The sequence below is a fragment of the Microcaecilia unicolor genome, chromosome 7 (genome assembly GCF_901765095.1).
Source record: "Microcaecilia unicolor chromosome 7, aMicUni1.1, whole genome shotgun sequence".
Classification (NCBI taxonomy): Eukaryota; Metazoa; Chordata; class Amphibia; order Gymnophiona; family Siphonopidae; genus Microcaecilia; species Microcaecilia unicolor.
In genome coordinates, this window is record NC_044037.1 from 49,558,237 (window position 1) to 49,580,465 (window position 22,229).

The 22,229-nt window shown below is 42.6% G+C and overlaps 1 protein-coding gene across 1 annotated transcript in view; it reads left to right on the plus strand.

Annotated features, from left to right (window-relative positions):
* The window catches only part of LOC115474987 (sodium- and chloride-dependent neutral and basic amino acid transporter B(0+)-like), an 88,060-nt gene that overhangs the window by 30,818 nt on the left and 35,013 nt on the right, over positions 1-22,229 (plus strand). Inside the window, exons 8-9 of the mRNA XM_030210728.1 lie at positions 4,552-4,780; positions 10,413-10,538. Of these exons, the coding sequence (XP_030066588.1) occupies positions 4,552-4,780; positions 10,413-10,538 (355 nt within the window). The remainder of the gene's footprint in view (positions 1-4,551; positions 4,781-10,412; positions 10,539-22,229) is intronic.

Here is a 22,229-nt window from a genome sequence, read left to right on the forward strand (position 1 = left end):
TTCAAAGAAATGAAGCAAATCAGTGAGGCAAGATTTCCCTTGGCTTAATTCATGTCGATTCTGTCCCATTAAACCATGTTTGGTTATGTGTTCAGTAATTTTATTCTTTATAATGGTTTCCACTATTTTGCCTGGCACTGAATGTCCGGCTTATCAGTCTGTAATGTCCTAGATCACCCAAGAACCCTTTTGAAATATCAGCATTACATTGGCTGCCCTCTAATTTTCAAGTACTATGGACAATTTTAAACATAGGTTACAGATCACTATTTAGTGGTACAGTGGGGGAAATAAGTATTTGATCCCTTGCTGATTTTGTAAGTTTGCCCACTGACAAAGACATGAGCAGCCCATAATTGAAGGGTAGGTTATTGGTAACAGTGAGAGATAGCACATCACAAATTAAATCCGGAAAATCACATTGTGGAAAGTATATGAATTTATTTGCATTCTGCAGAGGGAAATAAGTATTTGATCCCTCTGGCAAACAAGACCTAATACTTGGTGGCAAAACCCTTGTTGGCAAGCACAGCGGTCAGACGTCTTCTCTAGTTGATGATGAGGTTTGCACACATGTCAGGAGGAATTTTGGTCCACTCCTCTTTGCAGATCATCTCTAAATCATTAAGAGTTCTGGGCTGTCGCTTGGCAACTCGCAGCTTCAGCTCCCTCCATAAGTTTTCAATGGGATTAAGGTCTGGTGACTGGCTAGGCCACTCCATGACCCTAATGTGCTTCTTCCTGAGCCACTCCTTTGTTGCCTTGGCTGTATGTTTTGGGTCATTGTCGTGCTGGAAGACCCAGCCACGACCCATTTTTAAGGCCCTGGCGGAGGGAAGGAGGTTGTCACTCAGAATTGTACGGTACATGGCCCCATCCATTCTCCCATTGATGCGGTGAAGTAGTCCTGTGCCCTTAGCAGAGAAACACCCCCAAAACATAACATTTCCACCTCCATGCTTGACAGTGGGGACGGTGTTCTTTGGGTCATAGGCAGCATTTCTCTTCCTCCAAACACGGCGAGTTGAGTTCATGCCAAAGAGCTCAATTTTTGTCTCATCTGACCACAGCACCTTCTCCCAATCACTCTCGGCATCATCCAGGTGTTCACTGGCAAACTTCAGACGGGCCGTCACATGTGCCTTCCGGAGCAGGGGGACCTTGCGGGCACTGCAGGATTGCAATCCGTTATGTCGTAATGTGTTACCAATGGTTTTCGTGGTGACAGTGGTCCCAGCTGCCTTGAGATCATTGACAAGTTCCCCCCTTGTAGTTGTAGGCTGATTTCTAACCTTCCTCATGATCAAGGATACCCCACGAGGTGAGATTTTGCGTGGAGCCCCAGATCTTTGTCGATTGACAGTCATTTTGTACTTCTTCCATTTTCTTACTATGGCACCAACAGTTGTCTCCTTCTCGCCCAGCGTCTTACTGATGGTTTTGTAGCCCATTCCAGCCTTGTGCAGGTGTATGATCTTGTCCCTGACATCCTTAGACAGCTCCTTGCTCTTGGCCATTTTGTAGAGGTTAGAGTCTGACTGATTCACTGAGTCTGTGGACAGGTGTCTTTCATACAGGTGACCATTGCCGACAGCTGTCTGTCATGCAGGTAACGAGTTGATTTGGAGCATCTACCTGGTCTGTAGGGGCCAGATCTCTTACTGGTTGGTGGGGGATCAAATACTTATTTCCCTCTGCAGAATGCAAATAAATTCATATACTTTCCACAATGTGATTTTCCGGATTTAATTTGTGATGTGCTATCTCTCACTGTTACCAATAACCTACCCTTCAATTATGGGCTGCTCATGTCTTTGTCAGTGGGCAAACTTACAAAATCAGCAAGGGATCAAATACTTATTTCCCCCACTGTACAGGTGATGGTGATTTACTACTCTTTAACTTGTTGATGTGGCTCAATGAGATTTGTTTCAGTTCCTCTGTATTATTTTACCCTTGAAATCCATTTCTGGCATAGGTAGATATCCGTTTTAGTAAATTCTGAAGGAAGGAATTCATTGCCATTGTGAAAAATTGAACTCTTAATCCTTCCTGTTTGGTAGGCCCAAACAAATACTATTTACAAATCTACAATTGCAAGGGAGCACCTGTAAATCCTGATGTTGATATATTCAGATATACATGTATAGTCCCTTTCTAAAATGGGGAATACACATGTAGTTTGTAGTTCTGCCAGGCCCTATCCAAATACTGCCATTTGCAGTCTACACTTGGAGGGGCATTTTCAAACGGGGACGCCCATCTCTAAGGGCGCCCATCTCTGAGGATGTCCCCGTGAAGGGGCGGGGAAACTCGTATTATCGAAACAAGATGGGCGTCCATCTTTCGTTTCGATAATACAGTCGGGGACGCCCAAATCTCAACATTTAGGTCGACCTTAGAGATGGTCGTCTCCGGTTTTCGGCCATAATGGAAACTGAGGACGCCGATCTCAAAAACGACCAAATCCAAGTCCTTTGATCATGGGAGGAGCCAGCATTCGTAGTGCACTGTTCCTCCTCACATGCCAGGACACCAACCAGGCACCCTAGAGGGCACTGCGGTGGACTTCAGAAAAAGCTCCTAGGTGCATAGCTCCCTTACCTTGGGTGCTGAGCCCCCCAAACCCCCCCTAATACCCACTACCCACAACTGTACATCACTACCATAGGCCTTAGGGATGAAGGGGGGCATCTACATGTGGGTACAGTGGGTTTCGGGTGGGTTTTGGAAGGCTCACATTTACCACCACAAGTGTCACAGGTGTGGGGGGGATGGGCCTGGGTCCGCCTGCCTGAAGTGCACTGCACCCACTAAAAACTGCTCCAGTGACCTGCATACTGCTGTGACGGAGCTGGGTATGACATTTGAGGCTGGCATAAAGGCTTGAAAAAAATGTTTAAAATTTCTTTTTAGGGTGGGAGAGGGTTGGTGACCACTGGGGGAGTAAGGGGAGGTCATCCCTGATTCCCTCCAGTGGTCATCTGGTCAGTTCGGGCACCTTTTTGAGGCTTGATCGTGAAAAAAAGGGGACCAAGTAAAGTTGACCAAATGCTCGTGAGGGACGCCTTTCTTTTTTCCATTATCGGCTGAGGATGCCCATCTCTTAACCACGCACCCGTCCCGCCTTTGGTACACTGCCGACACGTCCCCATGAACTTTGGTCGTCCCCGCGACAGAAAGCAGTTGAAGACACAAAAAATCAGCTTTCGATTATGCTGATTTGGGCGACCTTGGGAGGACGCCCATCTCCCGATTTGTGACGGAAGATGGGCGTCCTTCCCTTTCAAAAATAAGCTAGATAGTGTAAATATATATGTGTATATGCTAGCTTTCTAAAATCAGGTTTTACACTTGTAAGCCATTTTGGTCGTAGGAGGAGCCAGCATTTGTAGTGCAGTGGTCCCCTGACATGCCAGGCACCCTAGGGGGCACTGCAGTGGACTTCATAAATTGCTCCCAGGTACATAGCTGCCTTACCTTGTGTGCTGAGCCCCCCAAGCCCCACTACCCACAACTGTACACCACTACCATAGCCCTTACGGGTGAAGGGGGGCACCTAGATGTGGGTACAGTGGATTGCGGAGGGCTCGCTGTTTCCTCCACAAATATAACAGGTAAGGGGGGATGGGGCTGGGTCCGCCTGTCTGAAGTGCACTCACCCACCAAAACAGCTCCAGGGACCTGCATACTGCTGTCATGGACCTGAGTATGATATCTGAGGCTGGCATGAAATATTTTTAAACATGTTTTTTGAGGGTGGGAGGGGGTTAGTGACCACTGGGGGAATAACGGGAGGTCATCCCCGATTCTCTCCGGTGGTCATCTGGTCAGTTCGGGCACCTTTTTGTGTCTTAGTCATAGTAAAAACAGGTCCGGGTGAAAACGTCCAAGTGCTTGTCAGGGACGTCCTTCTTTTTTTCCATTATGGGTCAAGGACATCCAAGTGTTAGGCACGCCTAAGCCCCGCCTTCGCTATGCCTCCAACACGCCCCCTTGACCTTTGGCCATCCCTGCGACGGAGTGCAGTTAGGGATGTCCAAAATCGGCTTTCGATTATACCGATTTGGACAACCCTGGGAGAAGGACGTCCATATTCCGATTTATATCGAAAGATGGGCATCCTTCTCTTTCGAAAATGAGCCCAAATGTCAGTTTTTGTACCTGGGCCAATGGAGGGTTAAGTGACTTGTCCAGCGTCACTAGGAGCCACAATGTGAATTAAATCCAATTCTCTTGGTGCTTAGCTCACTGCATTAACCATTAGGCTACCCCCTCCCCACACACACACACACTCACTCAACAAGGAGGTCTGTTAAGAAAGCAGCCCATTAATCCAGAATTCCTCAAAATCCAGCATATGAAAATGTCTTCACTTGCATATGTAGCAAAATTTCATGTGAAATTGCTGATCTGCCATGAAAATTCATGCAGCTTAGTATATATATGAGGCTGAAGTTTTGGCCTCTCTCTCAGCCCTTATTTATTGATGGTTTGTTATGTTTCCATTAAATTACATCATAATTCATATAAAATTGTTTCCCATTTTAGGTTTGGAAAGATGCTGCTACTCAGATCTTCTTTTCTCTTTCAACGGCATGGGGTGGTCTGATTGCTCTGTCTTCCTACAATCCATTCAACAACAACTGTTACTTAGACTCCATTGTTGTTTGCATTACAAACTGTTTCACCAGTGTATTTGCTGGGTTTGCTATCTTTTCCATACTTGGACACATGGCTCATGTTTTAGGAAAGCCTGTATCAGAGGTAGCAGATTCTGGTAAGTTTTTCATTAATAAAACTCTGTAGTGTATATATTAGATATAGTTATTTGACTAATTTTAATGATATACTGCCACTTGGTGTCTCTCACGTTTCTTACTGAGGGTCATTCACTTAAAAAAATAATTTTAAATGGGTTCTTGTAAACTCCCAAACTGAACTGTCTGTGTAAGCCAATGATGCTAACCTAAAAATTAAAGCAGTTCTGAATGGAAGCCAATCCTAACCTATAAACCTTACATTGAATAACACTGCCCTATAGATATCTTCACTGGATCAAAATGTTGGTTGCCATAGTGATCTCAAGTAAAACATGACATATCAAGGACCAACCAGTTACTGAACTGGTGGGGCTAGAAAAGAATGAGAAAGTTACTGTACAATTAATATTTTCACCTTAGAGGAACTGCACCAAATCCATTCTACAAAACAAACTGACGTGTTATCAGATTGCCAGGTTTTGCTCCATGTAAATATTGGAATCTTAACTTATAGACACTGGGCCAATTTTCATGCTACCTGCACAAGTTCACAGATATTTTTTTACCTGTGTGCTCATACTTTTGCATGGGTCCTTTTGTTGCCTAAAACAATGTGTGTGTGCTCCCTTGCCTAATTCGATCCCAGGAATATCTCTCCCCGATCCAGATTAAAATACACAACTGGTTGAATTGTCCACATACTCTGATTCACATGCAGGAAGGGCAATCTTGAAACAGACCATTTCCACAGGTGAAACACTATTTTATCTGCAAGAGCTGGTTTTGAAAATTGACCTCTACTTCCACAAGGGTTTCCATGGTTTAGGTACTTCTAGAATACATATAGATTGGGCCATTTTATGTATTTATGTATTTATTTATTTATTTAGACATTTATATCTCACATTATCCCAAACATGAGTTCAATGTGGCTTACTATTAATAAACAACAGACAAGGTTTACAAAGCCATAAACAAAATTTAAAATATAGACCTTTTGATTGCCAGTTGCAATCTAAAATACTCCATCAATGGATAGAAACCTCTCAAAGAGACAAATTTTCAGTCTTTTACAAAATACCAAGTAATCAGGCTGACCCTTGATTGCCATTGGCAGTGAATTCCACCACTTATCACCCTGGTATCTAAAGTCAGCAGAGTGAACTGACTTGTAACGTACTCTCTTGCAATCTGAAAGATGAAGTCTAAGGCAGTCCCTAGAACCAGAGGTTATATTACGTTGGAGAATAGTTATTAAGGACTGCATATAATCTGGTGTCATGCTATATAATATTTGAAAGACAAAAATACATAATTTTAAAATAATCCTGGTTTTAATGGGCAACCAGTGCAGCTTGCATAATAATGGAGTGGCTCTATCAAAACATGATACCTTGAGGACAAGCCTGGCTGCAGTATTTTGGGCCATTTGTAGCCTTTTTAGGACACCCTCCTTACATCCAGCATAGATGGAATTGCAGTAATCGAATTGAGTTAAAACCAAGGATTGAACTAGTAGTCTAAAGATGTCTGGTGAGAAATATGATCTGATTCTCCTCAGCTTCCAAAGAGAACTGAAGGAATTTTTCACTACTGAGGAAACCTGAGGCTCGAATGTGAGGTGACTGTCAATTAATACACCTAGTACCCTAAGCATAGATTCTAGGGGGTATAACACATTGTCAATAGTAAAATTATTATATGTGGTACGGTCAAAGGGGTTGATTACCACAATAAATTTAGTCTTATCTCTATTTAACTTAAACTTAAATTTGGAAGCCCAGGATGCCAACAAATCCAGATCAAGCCTATTCTTAGGGACAATTTCTGGAAGACCAGTCTTGAAAGGGATATAGATTGTGACATCGTCAAAATAAATAAAAGGCAGAACCCTGCTGCCTCTAGCCTTTCACCTAATGGAGCCATCATAACATTGAATAAGATTGGAGAAAGCGGCAAGCCCTGTGGCACCCCACAGTCAGGAGACCAGGAAGGTGATAGAGAACCTGACAACTTTACCTGATATGATCCAGATTTTAGGAAGCTGTGGAACCATTGGTGGACCTTCCAACACAATCCAAACTGATCCAACAGGCCTAAAAGTAACTTGACAAGGTCAAAGGTACTTGACATATCGAATTGCATCACTAAAAACTAGACTGACTGCTTTCCTAAAATCAGATATTAAGGTGGTCAAGACCCTCTCAGTACTATAACAAGGTCTAAAGCCTGACTAGGGTTTATGCAAGAGGGAGAAAGAGGAAAGGTGATTCATAAGCTGAGTACCAACTATTCCCTCCATTACCTTAGTCAACAATGGGATAGAAGCGACAAGCCTGTAATTAGTAACATCTCCCAATAATGCTATGTGCTCTTAGGGATTAGGGTAAGTATTATGAAACATTTTGTGCTTAGGAAAAGCCCTTTGAGTCAGCATAAATGAGATATGAGGGAAAGGGAAATAGGACTTGAAATACTGCCTTTCTGAGGTTTTTGCAACTATATTCAAAGCAGTTTACATATATTCAGGTATTTATTTTTGTACCACAGGCAATGGAGGGTTAAGAGACTTGCCCAGAGTCACAAGGAGCTGCAGTGGGAATCAAACTCAGTTCCCCAGGATCAAAGTCCACTGCACTAACCACTAGGCTACATGAGCTTGAAGAAGATCAATAAAGCCTTCTGGTGCAGTTTTTAATAAATAACTTGGACAAGCATCCAGAAGGCAATGTGAGGAAGAATACTTTGCGAGAAAAGACTTGACAGTCTCATAAGTGGGTAACAATAGAGGGCCACAAACAGTCAGCTGCAATACCAGCATTCAGACTAGGCTGCTTGAAGCAAGATTGAATGTTAGTGGCCTTAAGTTGTAACACAGTCCCCCTAATGTTAGTTACTTTTTGTTCGAAATACATAGCAAATTGATTAGCAGAGGGAATGGCTACAGTTACTGATGTTAAGTTTTCAGTTGATACAAGCTTATTAATAAGGTTGAAGAGCGTATGGGTGTTTAAGTGGTTGTGACCAATTTGCTCTTTAAAGCAGAGGGTTTTAGCTTCTAAATCTTTTTCTTATAAGCCCTGATAGTTTTCCTCCAAAGCATTTTATTCTCATCAGATTTATGCCTGGACCACTTCTTCTCTAATTTTCTACTCTGCCTCTTCAGGAGAAGAATATCTTGATTGTACCAGGGAGACACCCTATGGGTGAGTTTGGGCAAAAACTTTGAAGGGAGCTGTATTATCCAGGTAAAACTACATAATTCATCCCACTTGCACAAGAAATCCTTGCTGTCTGCATCTGGAAGTTCTGGCCTATCAAAGATTCCAGATCAGAATTTTACAGGATCAATTCTGCCTCTCTATTTAAAAGAAGGAGAGGTGACAGTGGACTGAAAAGATCTAGTAACTTCCCTCCAGTAAAAAGTGAACTCCAGAGTCTTATGGTCTGACCAAAGGACATGACACCAGGATTGGTTTCCCAAGTAGAAATTCACCACATGCATAGTTCTATAAGCCAGCAGATCTAGCAGATGACCCCTAATGTGGGAGGATTGGAAGTGTGACAGAAGAAATCTCCAGGAGGCAAGGAAATCAAGTATTGTCTTGACATCCCAAGGGTTATCAAGATGCAAGTTAATATCACCTACTAATAAAACATTAGCAAATTTAACACAAATATTTGAGAGGAATTCAGTAAAATGCTTTCCAAGGCAGACCAGCTTCCTGGAGGGTGATAGAACAGAACAAGTCATATGGGCTCCAGCAATGCAGGATCGCTTAATTTGCAGGCAAAAATCTCAAGAGCAGAAGAGTTCAGTTGAGACAATAGTTCTACTTTGAAGAAGGCCTTATAAATGATGGCAATTCCACCTCCTCTCTGTTTAGCTCTAGTTTGATGAAGGACCTTGTAACCCAGGGGACATACAGCATTGAGTAAAGGATCTTCTGTTGAACAAAACCACATTTCAGAAACCAGCAACAACCTAAATTGTTTCTCCACCAACCAGTCCCTAATAATATCAGTTTTATTGACAACTGTCCTAGCGTTTACATATCAAATTGGAATAGGGTTGTAGGAGATGGAGACTGAACTAAATGTAGGTAAGTTGATTAAATGGCACCTGGAGAAGGAAGTGACTTGCCTCGCATAAGCGCAAGAGAAGCTTGACTGGAACAAGGTTGTATAGGCAGGGACTGAGCGACTAATCCTACGAGAGATTATAATAGGGATTGAACATGGAACTCCAGCGCAACAGTGTGAGGAAAGAGCCACTGTGCACAGATCAGCAAGCAGCAGAACCAAGGAACAAAGTTCATTTGACACAGCATGGTAAAACTCATAGTTACAGATTGTCAAGGGCAGATGAAGGACCAAGGAGCTGCTCTACTCTGGCAAGTCATGCACGACGCTGCACAAAGGGATGCACAAAGGGACATGCCCATTTGGCATGCTCCTTCAGCGGGACACCTTAGAGCAAGTTCTCCCTATGTTGTTAGAAAGTGCTGATGTCAGAGCTAGCAGCGCAATTCAAATTACAACAGTCTGTAAGCTGGCAGGAGAGAAGCTTGTGGACTTGCAAGCACATTTTCAAAGGGAAATTCCTTGCAAAGTATAGTACAGGTACTCATAAAGGGGAAGGGACTTTACAACCTCATTTTCCCTGGGTAACTTCTTAGTTAACTGAGTGAAATGGCCTGAAAATTATCCTCATAACACCTCTGCAATGATTATTCTAAACAATATTGTTACAATCCTAAATTGAGAAAATGGCCTTTATTTTAGTAGCCCTAGTTGTGATTTGTATGTGTATAACTGCACTATATGTAGATTGCAAGAGGACGTGGTTCGGGTGGAACAAAGATCCACATGTATCCCCCATTTCCGAAAGGAAATTCACATGTGTGTCTCAATATATCGATGTTGGGATTTACTGCTGCTTCCATGCATGAGTATATTTGTAAAAAAAAAAAAAGGTTCTTTGGGCCAACACTCAACAGGAAGGATTGAGGGAGTTCTTTTTAATCCCCCATAGTTTTTTTTCTCCTCCAAAAGGAAAATAAATGATTGAAATCTCTGTTATTAATTAACAGCATGTATACATGTAGATTTGCATAAAGGCAGGCATAGACAACTTGTGCGTGTGTGATTTTCTTGTGTAACTTACACATGCAAGTGACATGTAAAAGACAATGTATCTCAATGTACATCTCTAAGATATATGTGTACAGTATGCCTGTGTTTGTGGAAACCTACATCTCTATGTTGTGAAATACCTACTTAAATGTGTAGGTTGCTGAGCTCCTCTGTTCATTTTTTCAAAGTGTATGTTTATTAAATGGCTGCTCCCCTTGCAAAGGCAGGCAGATTCCCATGCACTGCTCTTATGATGGCAGATCCTTTTCTAAAACATTACCAGAATTATACGTGTCTCAACCTGGACTTTATCAGTCTCAGTTTCTATGATTTATCTAAAATGGTCTATATAGCTGGGAATGTACTGAACTATATAGAACCAGATGCTCTAACACAATTTTCCCATCATCGGGGCAGTTTTCAAACAGTCTGCCTAGGTGCAAAATACTCACAACTGGAAGAGAAAGTACACACAACTGGAAAATAACGTTTAATTTTTACCTTCTTTCTTAGGGTTTGGATTGACATTTATTGCTTATCCAGAGGCATTGACTCATCTGCCATTGTCCCCTCTTTGGTCCTTTCTATTTTTCTCTATGATTGTGACATTGGGCCTGGACTCTCAGTTTGCATTGATAGGTGCGTAGTAATTTATTACTTAAAATAACTGCATTTATCATTTGAAAATCTATTCTGTTTCAGATTGTCAAAATGCTAACTCCAAATACTGAGCCCATGATGGTTTAGCGGCTTGACCACTGCAGGCTGAACGTAATCCAAATATTAATTGCCTGGGCCATGTCTGGGCAGATGTTATGTGGGTGCCAATTGATACTCAGTGCTTGCTAACCAAGTAAAGATAGGACTGCCTTTTGTGTGGTTCTGTCTGCCCGGTTAGCTCTGCGGGCACAAGCACAGAATATCATTGCTGCCCACATAACTGCTGACTTCTTCCTGACTTCATACATTGACGTTATGCTCTTGCATGTGTAGTTACATGCCACTGAATATCCAGTAAAGGCCTGCTGAGCAAGGTTTAAGTGGACAGGAGCCTCTCCTGCTGGTTTAAACCCCAATGAATATCTACCCTTAAGTTTGTTTTATGTTGATATCATAAAATCTTTGTCCAAATAAAAATCTATTTTGACTACAGCTGAACAAATAAAAGTAATATTGAAAGAAAATATGGCATGTTTTAGAAATGTCTTCCCTTTGCAAATATTTGATGTTTGTATTCACAGCATTGCAAATTAAGGGGCCCTTTTACTAAACAGAAGGAAAAAGTGGCCTTAAGTGCGCCCTTATCACGGATCTTTCCTGTGCTGAGGCCATTTTTACCGCAGGTGTAAAATGGACAATTTTCAGATTTTTCCATTAATGGCCATATGTTAATTTTGCAATTAGCATGTGGCCATTAGTGTATGAACCCCTACAACCACCTATTTTGTAAGTGGTAAGGACTCACGTGCTACCCCTGTCCTCAAGTCGCTTCACTGGCTCCCTATCCGTTTTTGCATCCTGTTCAAACTTCTTCTACTAACCTATAAATGTACTCACTCTGCTGCTCCCCAGTATCTCTCCACACTCGTCCTTCCCTACACCCCTTCCCGTGCACTCCGTTCCCTTGATAAATCCTTCTTATCTGTTCCCTTCTCCACTACTGCCAACTCCAGACTTCGCGCCTTCTGTCTCGCTGCACCCTACGCCTGGAATAAACTTCCTGAGCCCCTACGTCTTGCCCCATCCTTGGCCACCTTTAAATCTAGACTGAAAGCCCACCTCTTTAACATTGCTTTTGACTCGTAACCACTTGTAACCACTCGCCTCCACCTACCCTCCTCTCCTCCTTCCTGTACACATTAATTGATTTGACTTGCTTATTTTATTTTTTGTCTATTAGATTGTAAGCTCTTTGAGCAGGGACTGTCTTTCTTCTATGTTTGTGCAGCGCTGCGTACGCCTTGTAGCACTATAGAAATGCTAAATAGTAGTAGTAGTAGTAGTAGTAGTACTAATCGGCTAGCACATGCCGATCTGATCCTCCCACTCAATCCTTCTGATGCCCTGACACAGTCTGATGCTTCCAGAAGGCCTTAATAAAGGGATCATGTTATGCAGCCTCTAACCCCCCCCTAAACCTCAAGACAAGCCCCACCCACCAGGGATCAAGGGTGCCAGAGCTTCTCATGAGGGGTCAAGGGGTGGGGGTCTTAACTGAAGTTTAAGAGGTCTTTTGGGGGAGGTTGGGCTTATCTTGAGGTCTTTGGGGGAATGGGAGGTCTTGACTGAGGGCCTTGTGCTAGCAGCTTGTGAAGTTCAATGCAATCTGCATTATTCAATTTGCATAATAATGAAATGCTTACCAGGCATTTGCATTCTTTGCATCTCATTATTGTGCAGTCCATGGTAACATAAACTAATGTGTGTTACAGTAAAAATAACGTACGTGCAGGACGTCAAACTCACAGAAACAGAAGCCTGCCCTTGCAGATCAGCAACGCGGCTGCGCCGGAGAAGAGGACTTCAGCTGGTGGGGGTTGGGGAGCCCCACCAGCAAAGATACCCGACGGCAGTGGGGGAGGGTTTGCGGTGGGAGGGGGGGTCGAAGGGGTTGGCGGTGGGAGGGCCAGGGCCAAATCCATGGGGGCCCATGCCCCCTTGGCCCCACGTGGCTATGCCCCTGTTGCGAATGGTAATGCTTCTTTCCCCCCCACCTCCACCACAATGGATTTATCTATTTATATTTTGGTCTTTTAGCTCACCTTTCCCCAAAGCAGTTTACAAAGTGGTTTATAGCAATCTAAATACAAGGCAGGAACAGAGCTTGGCTGTAGCAGGAGCCAGGAATGGAACCTGGCTGTAGAAGGAACCAGGAATGGAGCTTGGCTGTAGCAGAAACAGAGCTTGGCTGTAGCAGGAACTAGGAACAGAGCTTGGCAATAGCAGAAACAGGAGCAGAGCTTGGCTGTAGCAAGAGCTTAGCTATTGCAGAAACAGGAACAGAGCTAGACTGTAGGAGAAGCCAATAACAAGGTTTAACTGTAGCAAGAGCCAGGATCTGGGTAAGACTGTAACAACAGTCAAGAGTACTGTTAGACTGTAACAGGAGCAGGGTCAAATAGTAACAGAAACCAGGAGCAGGGTTTGGCTATACCAGGAGCCAGGCTTTCAGGAACAAGATTCAGAAACAACACAAACAGGAACAAGGATTCAGGGACAAGACACACAGAAACAAGGATTCAGGGACAAAACTCACAGGAACAAAGCTAGGCAGGACTCAAGGCATCCATGAACAAGATTTGTAAAAGCAAGGCTTTCAGGAACAGGGTTCAGAAAAAAAGACACACAGGAACAATTAAGGGACAAGACTCACAGGAACAAAGCCAGGCAGGAAACAAGGCATACAGGAACTGGATCCAAACAGAGAACACAAAGACAAGGCTAAGAGAGACCTCTTGCAAAGGCAAAGCATGAAAGTCTCAGAGGTCCTTATAAAGGTCCTCACTGATGATGTCAAAACCTCTGGTGACCTGGAAAGGCTTGAATGCAGGAACACCAGAGTAAGGCTTTGATAAACTGGAGTGAGACTTGGATGCAGGAACACTAGAGTAAGGCTTGCATAATCTCCTGTTATGAGGCTTGGATAATGGAAACATGTAGCGGAAGCACCAATGCAAGAAAAAGGCAGTCCGGAGAAGCTACAGAGCCAGATCACTGGAAGAAGGTGAGTCTGGATCCAGGGGCATGGCCATGGCTGTGACATCTCCCCTTAGCTGTTTCTTCTCCAAGCTGAAGTGCCCTAGCCTTTTTAGCCTTTCCTCATAGGGAAGTTGTCCAATTTCCTTTATCATTTTTGTTCCCCTTCTCTGTACCTTTTCTAATTCTGCTGTATCTTTTTTTGAAATGTGGTGACCAGAATTGTACACAGTATTTGTTCCAGTCTTCTAATTTCTTTCATTTCTCTTTATGTGTTTGTCTCTCCATAGCCTGTCTCTCTACCTTTTCTCATCTTACTTCCTTCTAGTGTCACCCCTCTCATGCCACTTCTCACCTTCATGTCTCTTACCTCCTTCATGACCTCTCATTCCGCTCACCTTTCTCTCAGTCCCTCTTTTCCCAATCCCACACAGATACACGCCATCTCTTTCAGCTCCTCTTTCCTCTGTATCTTGTGTCCTCGCTGCATAGGCGGTCGGTGGCCCAACTGTTTGGGGAGGCTAAATGGGGCGGGGTTAGGGGTGGGGCTTAAATCCATAATTGTCTGATAACACACAGAAAAAAAAAAAAATAAATAAAAATAAAAGTAACAATTAATACCTTTTATTACATTTAGATATTAGATATGTATCATATGTCAAAGAATAAAGTGGTTGCTCAAAGCATATACTAACCACAATCGCTCAACTGCAAAACATTATGCACAACTTTGTGCAAAAACACACTCAGAACCTTACTGTACCATAAATATTACACTGGGCAGAACCTAATACACCAATATACCACCCATACAGAAAATGCAGACCGTCAACAATATGAAAAAAGGATCATATTATCACAATTCTCATGTAGAGCGACAAAACATCCTAATTCATGTTTAATGTGGGATAAAATGCCATGCACAAGTAAATAAATATAAACATTTAATGTTGAGCACCTGATTCTCAAAGTGGACGTATTCCAAACACTATAATGAAAATAAAATGATCTTTTCTACCTTTGTTTGGTGACTTTGTTTTTCTGATCATGCTGGCCCAGTATCCGATTCTGCCACTATCTGTCCTCTTAACTCCGTTTCCAGGGCTTCCTTTCCATTTATTTCTTTACTTTCTGCCTTTCTTCTTCATTTCTTGTCCTACATCCGTAAGTAAAAGCTTGGTCCGCCGCAGACTTGACTGTCCAGTGGATCCAACTTCTGCCTATTTTCTTCATCCATGTGCAGTTTTTCTCTCTTCCTTTTCCCTCAACTCATCTCCTTCCTCACTCTTCCCTCCCCTCCATCCATGTCCAGCATTTCTTCTCTCTCCCTTCCCTCTCCTCCATCCATGTCCAGCAACTCTCTTCTTCCCTGCCCCCCTCCAGCCATCCACACTCACCCAGTGATTCTCTTCGCCCCCCTGCCCCCCTCCAGCCATCCATACCCACCCATTGATTCTCTCCTCTCCCCTGCCCCCCACCAGCTATCCACACCCACCCACCCATTGATTCTCTCCTCTCCTCTCTGTTCCCGGGCAGATTTTCTAACAGGAGCTGCTCATCCAATCAGAGAGCTCTATTTGAATGCAGATTAACATACAGACACTCTAATGGGAATTTTTAGTCAAAAACACTAGCTAAACCCTTCGTTTTTGGATCAAAATTCACATTTTTGATCAGAGCCATGCCCTTACATTAGGGCTGTAAACATTTCCAACAATTTTTACCCATAGATATGCAAATGAGAACCTCCCAAAACAGACTAATTTGCATATGGCTTGACCAAATTTGAGTACATAGCATACCAATCCCACTTCCTAGCACCTAAATTCTGCAATTAGATTTAATGCAAATACTTTTAAAACTTATTTTTAGCACTTCAAATTTCAGGGGTCAGTGCAAGTGTCTTTGGTGTGATGTGCTCATATGCAGGAATTCATCCTAGTTAAATATCTCCCTGGCAACCCAGGACACCTCCAGCCAACCCCCCTGCTCTGCTCTCCCAGCAGTAAGGTAATCAAATTACAACTGGTTATACACAAGGCTAGAGAGGCTTTCACTGCAGCTGCTGCTAAGCAGCGGGACTCGCGGGAGAACTAATACTACTACTATTTACCATTTCTATAGAAACAGCTGATCCATCCTACTGTGACTGGGGAGGCATAGCCTCCCCAAGCCTTGTATACCGGGCGCCTATGCCTCGCTGCCTACTCTTCTTCCTCTTTACAAATCATGCCTCTTTCTCCCAGCATCTTTTCCCCATCACAGCCCATGTTCCCTCTCTGAGTTCCTCTGTCCCTCACAGCCTGTTTTTTCTTCAGTAACACAGCTCCACTCCCAGCTGCTGTCCCCATCACTCAGCCTCTCTTCCCTTTAGAGCTTTCAGACACTTCCAACTCTATTCAGTAACATTCTCTCTCCCAACCAATACCCCTTTCAGTTCCCTTCACTCCTTCCTAACTTCCTCTATTCTTTCCTACAACTCTGTCCCCATTACCCAGCTTCTTTTCCCCTTACAACCACTTTCTGCCTCTTCTAACCCTTCACAGCAGAATTCTCTTTCTCTACCAGTAAACCATTTCAGTTCCCTGTACCCCTTCCTTGCCCCCTCTATTCTTTTCCCCACAGCTCCTCTAACAGTGCTTCTCCAGATTACCCAATCACCCAGCCCTTCTTCCCCTTACAGTTATATACTGATTCTTATAGCCTTTCACAGCAACATTCTCTCTCCCAGGCAGTAGCCTATCCCCATCAACCAGCCTGTCTTCCTCATATAGCTCCTTTCTGCCTCTTCCATTCTTTCACAGCAGACTTCTCTCTTAGACATCGCTATTCCTCTCCCCATAGCTCTATTCCCAGTGCATGTCTCCATTACCCAGCCCCTTTCCGCTTTACAACTTCTTTCTGTTTCTTCCAGCTTTTCACAACAGAATTCTTTCTCCTAGGCAGTACCTGTTTCAATTCACTTACCCCTTCCTATTCTTTCTACAGCTCCACTCTCATTTACGTTTACATGAGACACTTATACCCTGCAAAATCCCAATGGAGCTGCTTGTGGTTTACAAAAAATGTTATCACTGAGCATTCCAAGAGAGCTACAAGTAGAATACAGTCAGTCTAATAAAGTACATTTCATTTATTATTAAATTGGCTAAAAATGTACATTTTAAGAGCTTTCTTAAATTTTTTAGATTGAGTTAACACTTGAATATTTATAGGTAAAGTAGTCCAGTGCTTGACAGATTGGAATGAAAGAAATCATTAAAAGTTGATCTATAAATTACTGCCTTAGGACTGGGATATTGTAATAGTAATACCAGTCTATTAGAAGAAGCACCATATTTCTGAGAAGGGATTACTAAATCAGATAAATACTCATGAGATGATCCATTTAAAATTGTAAAAATAAGTGTGCATAATTTAAATATAACCCAAACCCTGACAGGAACCAGTGAAGTTCTCACAGTAACGGCGAAGAAGGCTCATATTATGAGACTTGACAAATCAGTCTGGCCGCCATATTCTGATAAGTTTGCAATCTCTTGTAGAGCCCATCAGATATTCCCACTAATACAGAATTACAATAATCTGTGTGAGGCATAGATCTTATTCTTCTAAGTCTTTCTTTATCACTTGACCAACATGGGTCAACAGTATTTTCAATTGTTTTTCCAACTGGAAAGAAATGTTCACAGACAAAAGTAGAAACTTCAAAGGGTTAAAATAAATTACCCAGAGCTATAAACTTAGTTTTTATCATTTTTTAGCTTTATCTTGAATACAGAAGTCCATTCATTCAGTATTCTAAAACCGTGGTCAAACCTATGTGCTATTTTTTCAGAAAAAGATTTGGTCAATGGAATAAATACTGTAACATCGTCTGCAAAACTTGTCTTTAACAAGAGGAATGGCTGAGACATTAAAACATTAAATAATATTGGAGAGAGAAGTGATCCCTGAAGGACGCCACCCTCTGGGATCTAAGAGGAAGAGATTGTCAGCTCTTTTGACTTGGTACGATCTGTTCTTAAGAAATCCCCCCATCCACTGAAGGACAGCTCTACCTAGTCCATAAAAATCAAGTAAAGATAGTAGGATCTCATGATCCACCAAGTCAAAAGTGGCTGACATATCAAATTGCATTACCAGAATTCTATTGCCTCTACTTATTTCCCTTCTTGCATCTGCTAACAATGACGTCACTTCCGTCTTGGTACTAAAAAGGCTTCTAAAGCCTGATTGGGACACTGGAAGAATGGTGACTTTCTAGATATTCCGTCAGTTGTTTAGCTACAATAGATTCTGTCAACTTAGGTAATAAAGGTATAGAAGCTATTGGACGATAGTCTGTGACTTCAAATAGTGAAAGTTTGGATTTTTTTGCAATGGGAGTGAGCTAAATTTTACCTTATCTCCTTATTGAACAAACCTCTGCTCAATAAGTCCTCGAAGCATTTCTGCAAATGATGCAAATATACTGTAGAAGGATGTTTCAGAAATGTATTAGGACAACTGTCCAAAGCACAAAAAGATGAAGATAGTAAGGAATTAATTCTGTCACTTGGGGTATCTTGCAGCAAGTCATGGTGTAGAGTTGCCCATGTGAAACGAGATATTCCCCACTACTTTAAAGCTACCCCACTGTTACTAAAACTACATTGGCTTCCAATTAAAGCATGTATCACATTTAAATTATGCACATTTATATACCAGATAATTTATGGTATGTCACCATCATACATGCAAAACTGTAATGAGTTGTTGACAAGAAACACTAATAATTCTTCCAGAGATCCCCTTGCTTACATTACCCACAATGTGTCAGGCTTCTTCCCTGGAAGCACTGGGTTTGTGAGCCCTTGGCAAGGTCACTTTCAAAGCAGAGACGAGGCAAGGCTGGACTGGAACCCCGGACTGGAGTTCTGCACTGGAATACACAGGACTAGAACACACCAGACGGGTGCGCACTGGACTGGAACCCACTGGACTAGTATACACTGGAGTTGAGCCCACTGGACTGGAACACACGGGACCAGAACACACTGGACCTAGGCTTCACCTACGCTTAGCCACGGTTCCCCGAAGGTTGAGCCCTCAGGTTCGGGCAGCCGGCAGGGCTTACAGGAAAACTGGAACTGGAACTAGCAAGCAGGAACAACAGGAATCAGGATACAGAAGTGCCCCCAGGCACCTAGGCGAAAGCAAGGCAGACAGGCAGGGAATGTCCAGGTTCCGGCAATAGTCAGGTCTGGCCACAGGCAGAGAATATCCGGGTTCAGGCAGTAGTCAGGCCAGGCAGCAGGCAGAGAGTAATCAGATTCAGGCAATGGTCAGGTCAAGTAGCAAGACTATGGCTGGAGCTCCAGTAGCAAGGAGTACTGGCAGCACACAGGACTAGGGCTGAAGCTCCAGAAGCAAAGGAAAACACACACAGGAAAACCAGAAAGCTAAACACAAGAAAACTAGTGAAGCTATACACAAGCTAACAAGCAAAGCTATGCCCAAGCTAGTTAGTCACAAGCTAGAAACTCACACTAAGCAAAACACAGGAGAACTAGTAAAGCTGTACACAAGCTAACAAGCAAAGCTATGCCCATGCTAACTAATCACAAGCTAGAAACTCACACAACACAACACATAGGAGAACTAGTAAAGCTGTACACAAGCCAACAAGAAAAGCTATGCCCAAGCTACTAGTAACAAGCTAGAAACTCACACTGAAGTGGTCAAGGTAGTAGTGCACAGAGCACGCTAACATACCAGGGACCTTAGACGATGCAAAGGCCAAGGCTGCAGTCTCTAAGTAATTAATAAAGCCCTTCAACACCTGAGGAGCAGCTGCAGCCATCAGTAAGCAACTACGGAGGCTGTCCAGGCACAAACAAGAGAGACAAGTCTGGCAGCCTGGAAGAACCGGACCGGACTTGGCTAAAGTCTGGAACGGGTAGGAACAGCAAGACAAACTATGGCAGTAACTGGCTCTGGCCACCAGCAGGTGAGAGGAGCACAAACCAAGGAGCAGGCAGAGCGCACACAGAACATAGAGAGACTTAGAATACCTAGGTGCAGCACAGAGGAGCAAACAGAGCCAGGCTAGAGACAGAGGTAGAGCTAACTCAGGCAGCACCCCCAGGTGCAGTAGAGTCATGCTGGAAGCAGCCAGCACACAGAAGGAAAACTACTCCAGAAAGGATAGGCAGAAGCCAGCTTAGAAGCTGACCCCCAGAAATAAAGTAAGTGTGAGGGTGGTCACAGCCACAGACGTGACACAATGTAAGAAAATTAAATATAAAAAGATTTATAGTGCTGGGATCTCATAATAATGCACAAATAGCTGGAACTCACTACCCAAACAACTTAGGCACATAAAAGAATACTGTTCATTTTGTAAACTGTTAAAAACATACCTGGTAAAATTGACTATTATTGATGAAAGAATCCAATCCAATATTTAACGCACCATAGCTTTAAGTTCCTGTTGTTTTCATTATCCATCACCCTTATTGTAATCTAAAAATTGTACAATCTGTCTCTGTTTCAGTGTAAGCCACATAGAACCTGAACTAGTTTTGAGATGATGTGGAATACAAATGTCATAAATATAAATAATTAAATACTTTCTGAAGGCTGCAATTTTGATGGTTATGATAAAGTACTGCATTGGGTTTTTGTGACGAGTCTATTGTATAACCTCTGCTACAAAACTATTGACCATTTTAATTTGATCTATCCTTGGTTACAGCAGTTCCCTCCTCCCACTGAAGTCCATCAGTTAGACACAGCCAGCCAATAGACTGCAAAACAGCTCTCTCTTCCTCTTGTTGCCCATAGGTCAGACATTGCATTCAGTAGGGTACAAGAGAAGGTGTGAGCAGTAACTGGAATAGAGAACAACTTCCTTTCTTCCTTCCTTTGCTGCTCTGCAGCTTGGCGGTTTCTGCTCCAAATGTAATAAAATCTATCATAATATTATTGGGGGTGCCCAAGCACCCACAGTGCTAGTGCCTATGTAGGATATCATCTTCAGCTGGCAGACCAGCCTCCAGACTGATCACTAAAAACATCAAAATTAAGCTCTCAGCATCAGGAAATACTTACAAAGGATCTCCTTTTTCCTCTTTCAGGCCAATGCTTTTGAGCACATTTCACTGCAGGAAAGATGGCAGGGGTTTCATTCCAAGTATTTTCTGATCATGAAAAAGGTGGGAGAATACTGCCCAATTCTAGACCTGAAAGCTCTGAATATACATCTCACAAAACAAAAGTTCAGTACATATCCTTAGGCTCTCTTGTTCCACTTCTTCAAAAAGAAGACTGAATATATTCTCTGGATCTAAAGGATGCCAACACTCACATACAGATACATTCAAACCACAGAAAGTATCTGTGATTTGTCATAGGGAAATACCACTATCGTACTGCATACTGCCATTTGGGCTCGCATCAACACCTTGGTTTTTCACCAAGTGATTGGCAGGTTTCGCAGCGTATCTATACAGACTGGGGGTGCATATGTTTTCTTATTTGATGATCGACTAGTCAACCATGCAACTCAGGAGCAGAAAGATCTGTTCACTCAACCATTCCAGTTTTGAAGTTACTAAATTATCCCAACTCGCATCTAGAATCAACATAAAAATTGGAATTCATAGAAGTCTTGCTGTGCACAGCAAAAGATAAAATGCAGGAGAGTCACCAAGTATCAGCTAGTGCAATGTTGTGGATGCTAGGTCACATGGCATTAACAGTCCATGTCACTCCGATGGAGCATTACTCCAAGCATCACTCCTTGGAGTGTCTGTACCCTCATCAAAAGAAATTGAATGATGTGATACCCACCAGTGAGCTTTCTCCCGACTTGCTCCCACACTCTGGAACTTATTTCCAGAGGGACTACGTCTAACTTGAGACCACCTCTATTTCAGAAAGCAAGTGAAAGCCTGGCTCTTCTCCCATGCTTTTAATACATATGGTGATTGACCATATACTCACTCCACACCTGGACTAGTTTACTGCATACCCTGTAACTTAGACCAGTTCCTCATATCTTGTTTAACTGTACATAGAACTTGCCTTGAGTTTAGCCACCCAGCTATTTATCCCAATTGACCATGTACTACTCATCTTGTTGCCATCTATATATCTGCACTTGGCCCTTGGTGACATATAGAGGTTATTTTCACAGCACTTAGACTTACAAAGATGCCTCATTGTATTGTAGGAACGGCACTAGCATTATAGCTATGTTATTCGAATGTTCTAATGTCTGCTATTAGGTGTTCCATGACTAGTATGCTGACATTGTATTATATCTATGTTATTTGAATGTTCTTCCTTGCTGTCTATTATCGTATTGCTTGAATTGTACTGACATTTATCATGTCTGTTATATGATTGTTCTACAGTGCTGTTAAAAGTTTATATTTCTGATGCTGTTTCTTGTTAGTCCTATTGCTAGGTTTCAGTTCGCCATTTCCATGTCTACCTCACTGACTGTATTTCTATTTATGTTTGATCATTTTACTATTGTTATGCTGTTAAAATTATGTTTTTTGTTAAACTATACCTGCCGTACACTGACTTGGGTGAATCTCTTTATAAAGGTGGTTAATAAATCCCAATAAATAAATAAAATAA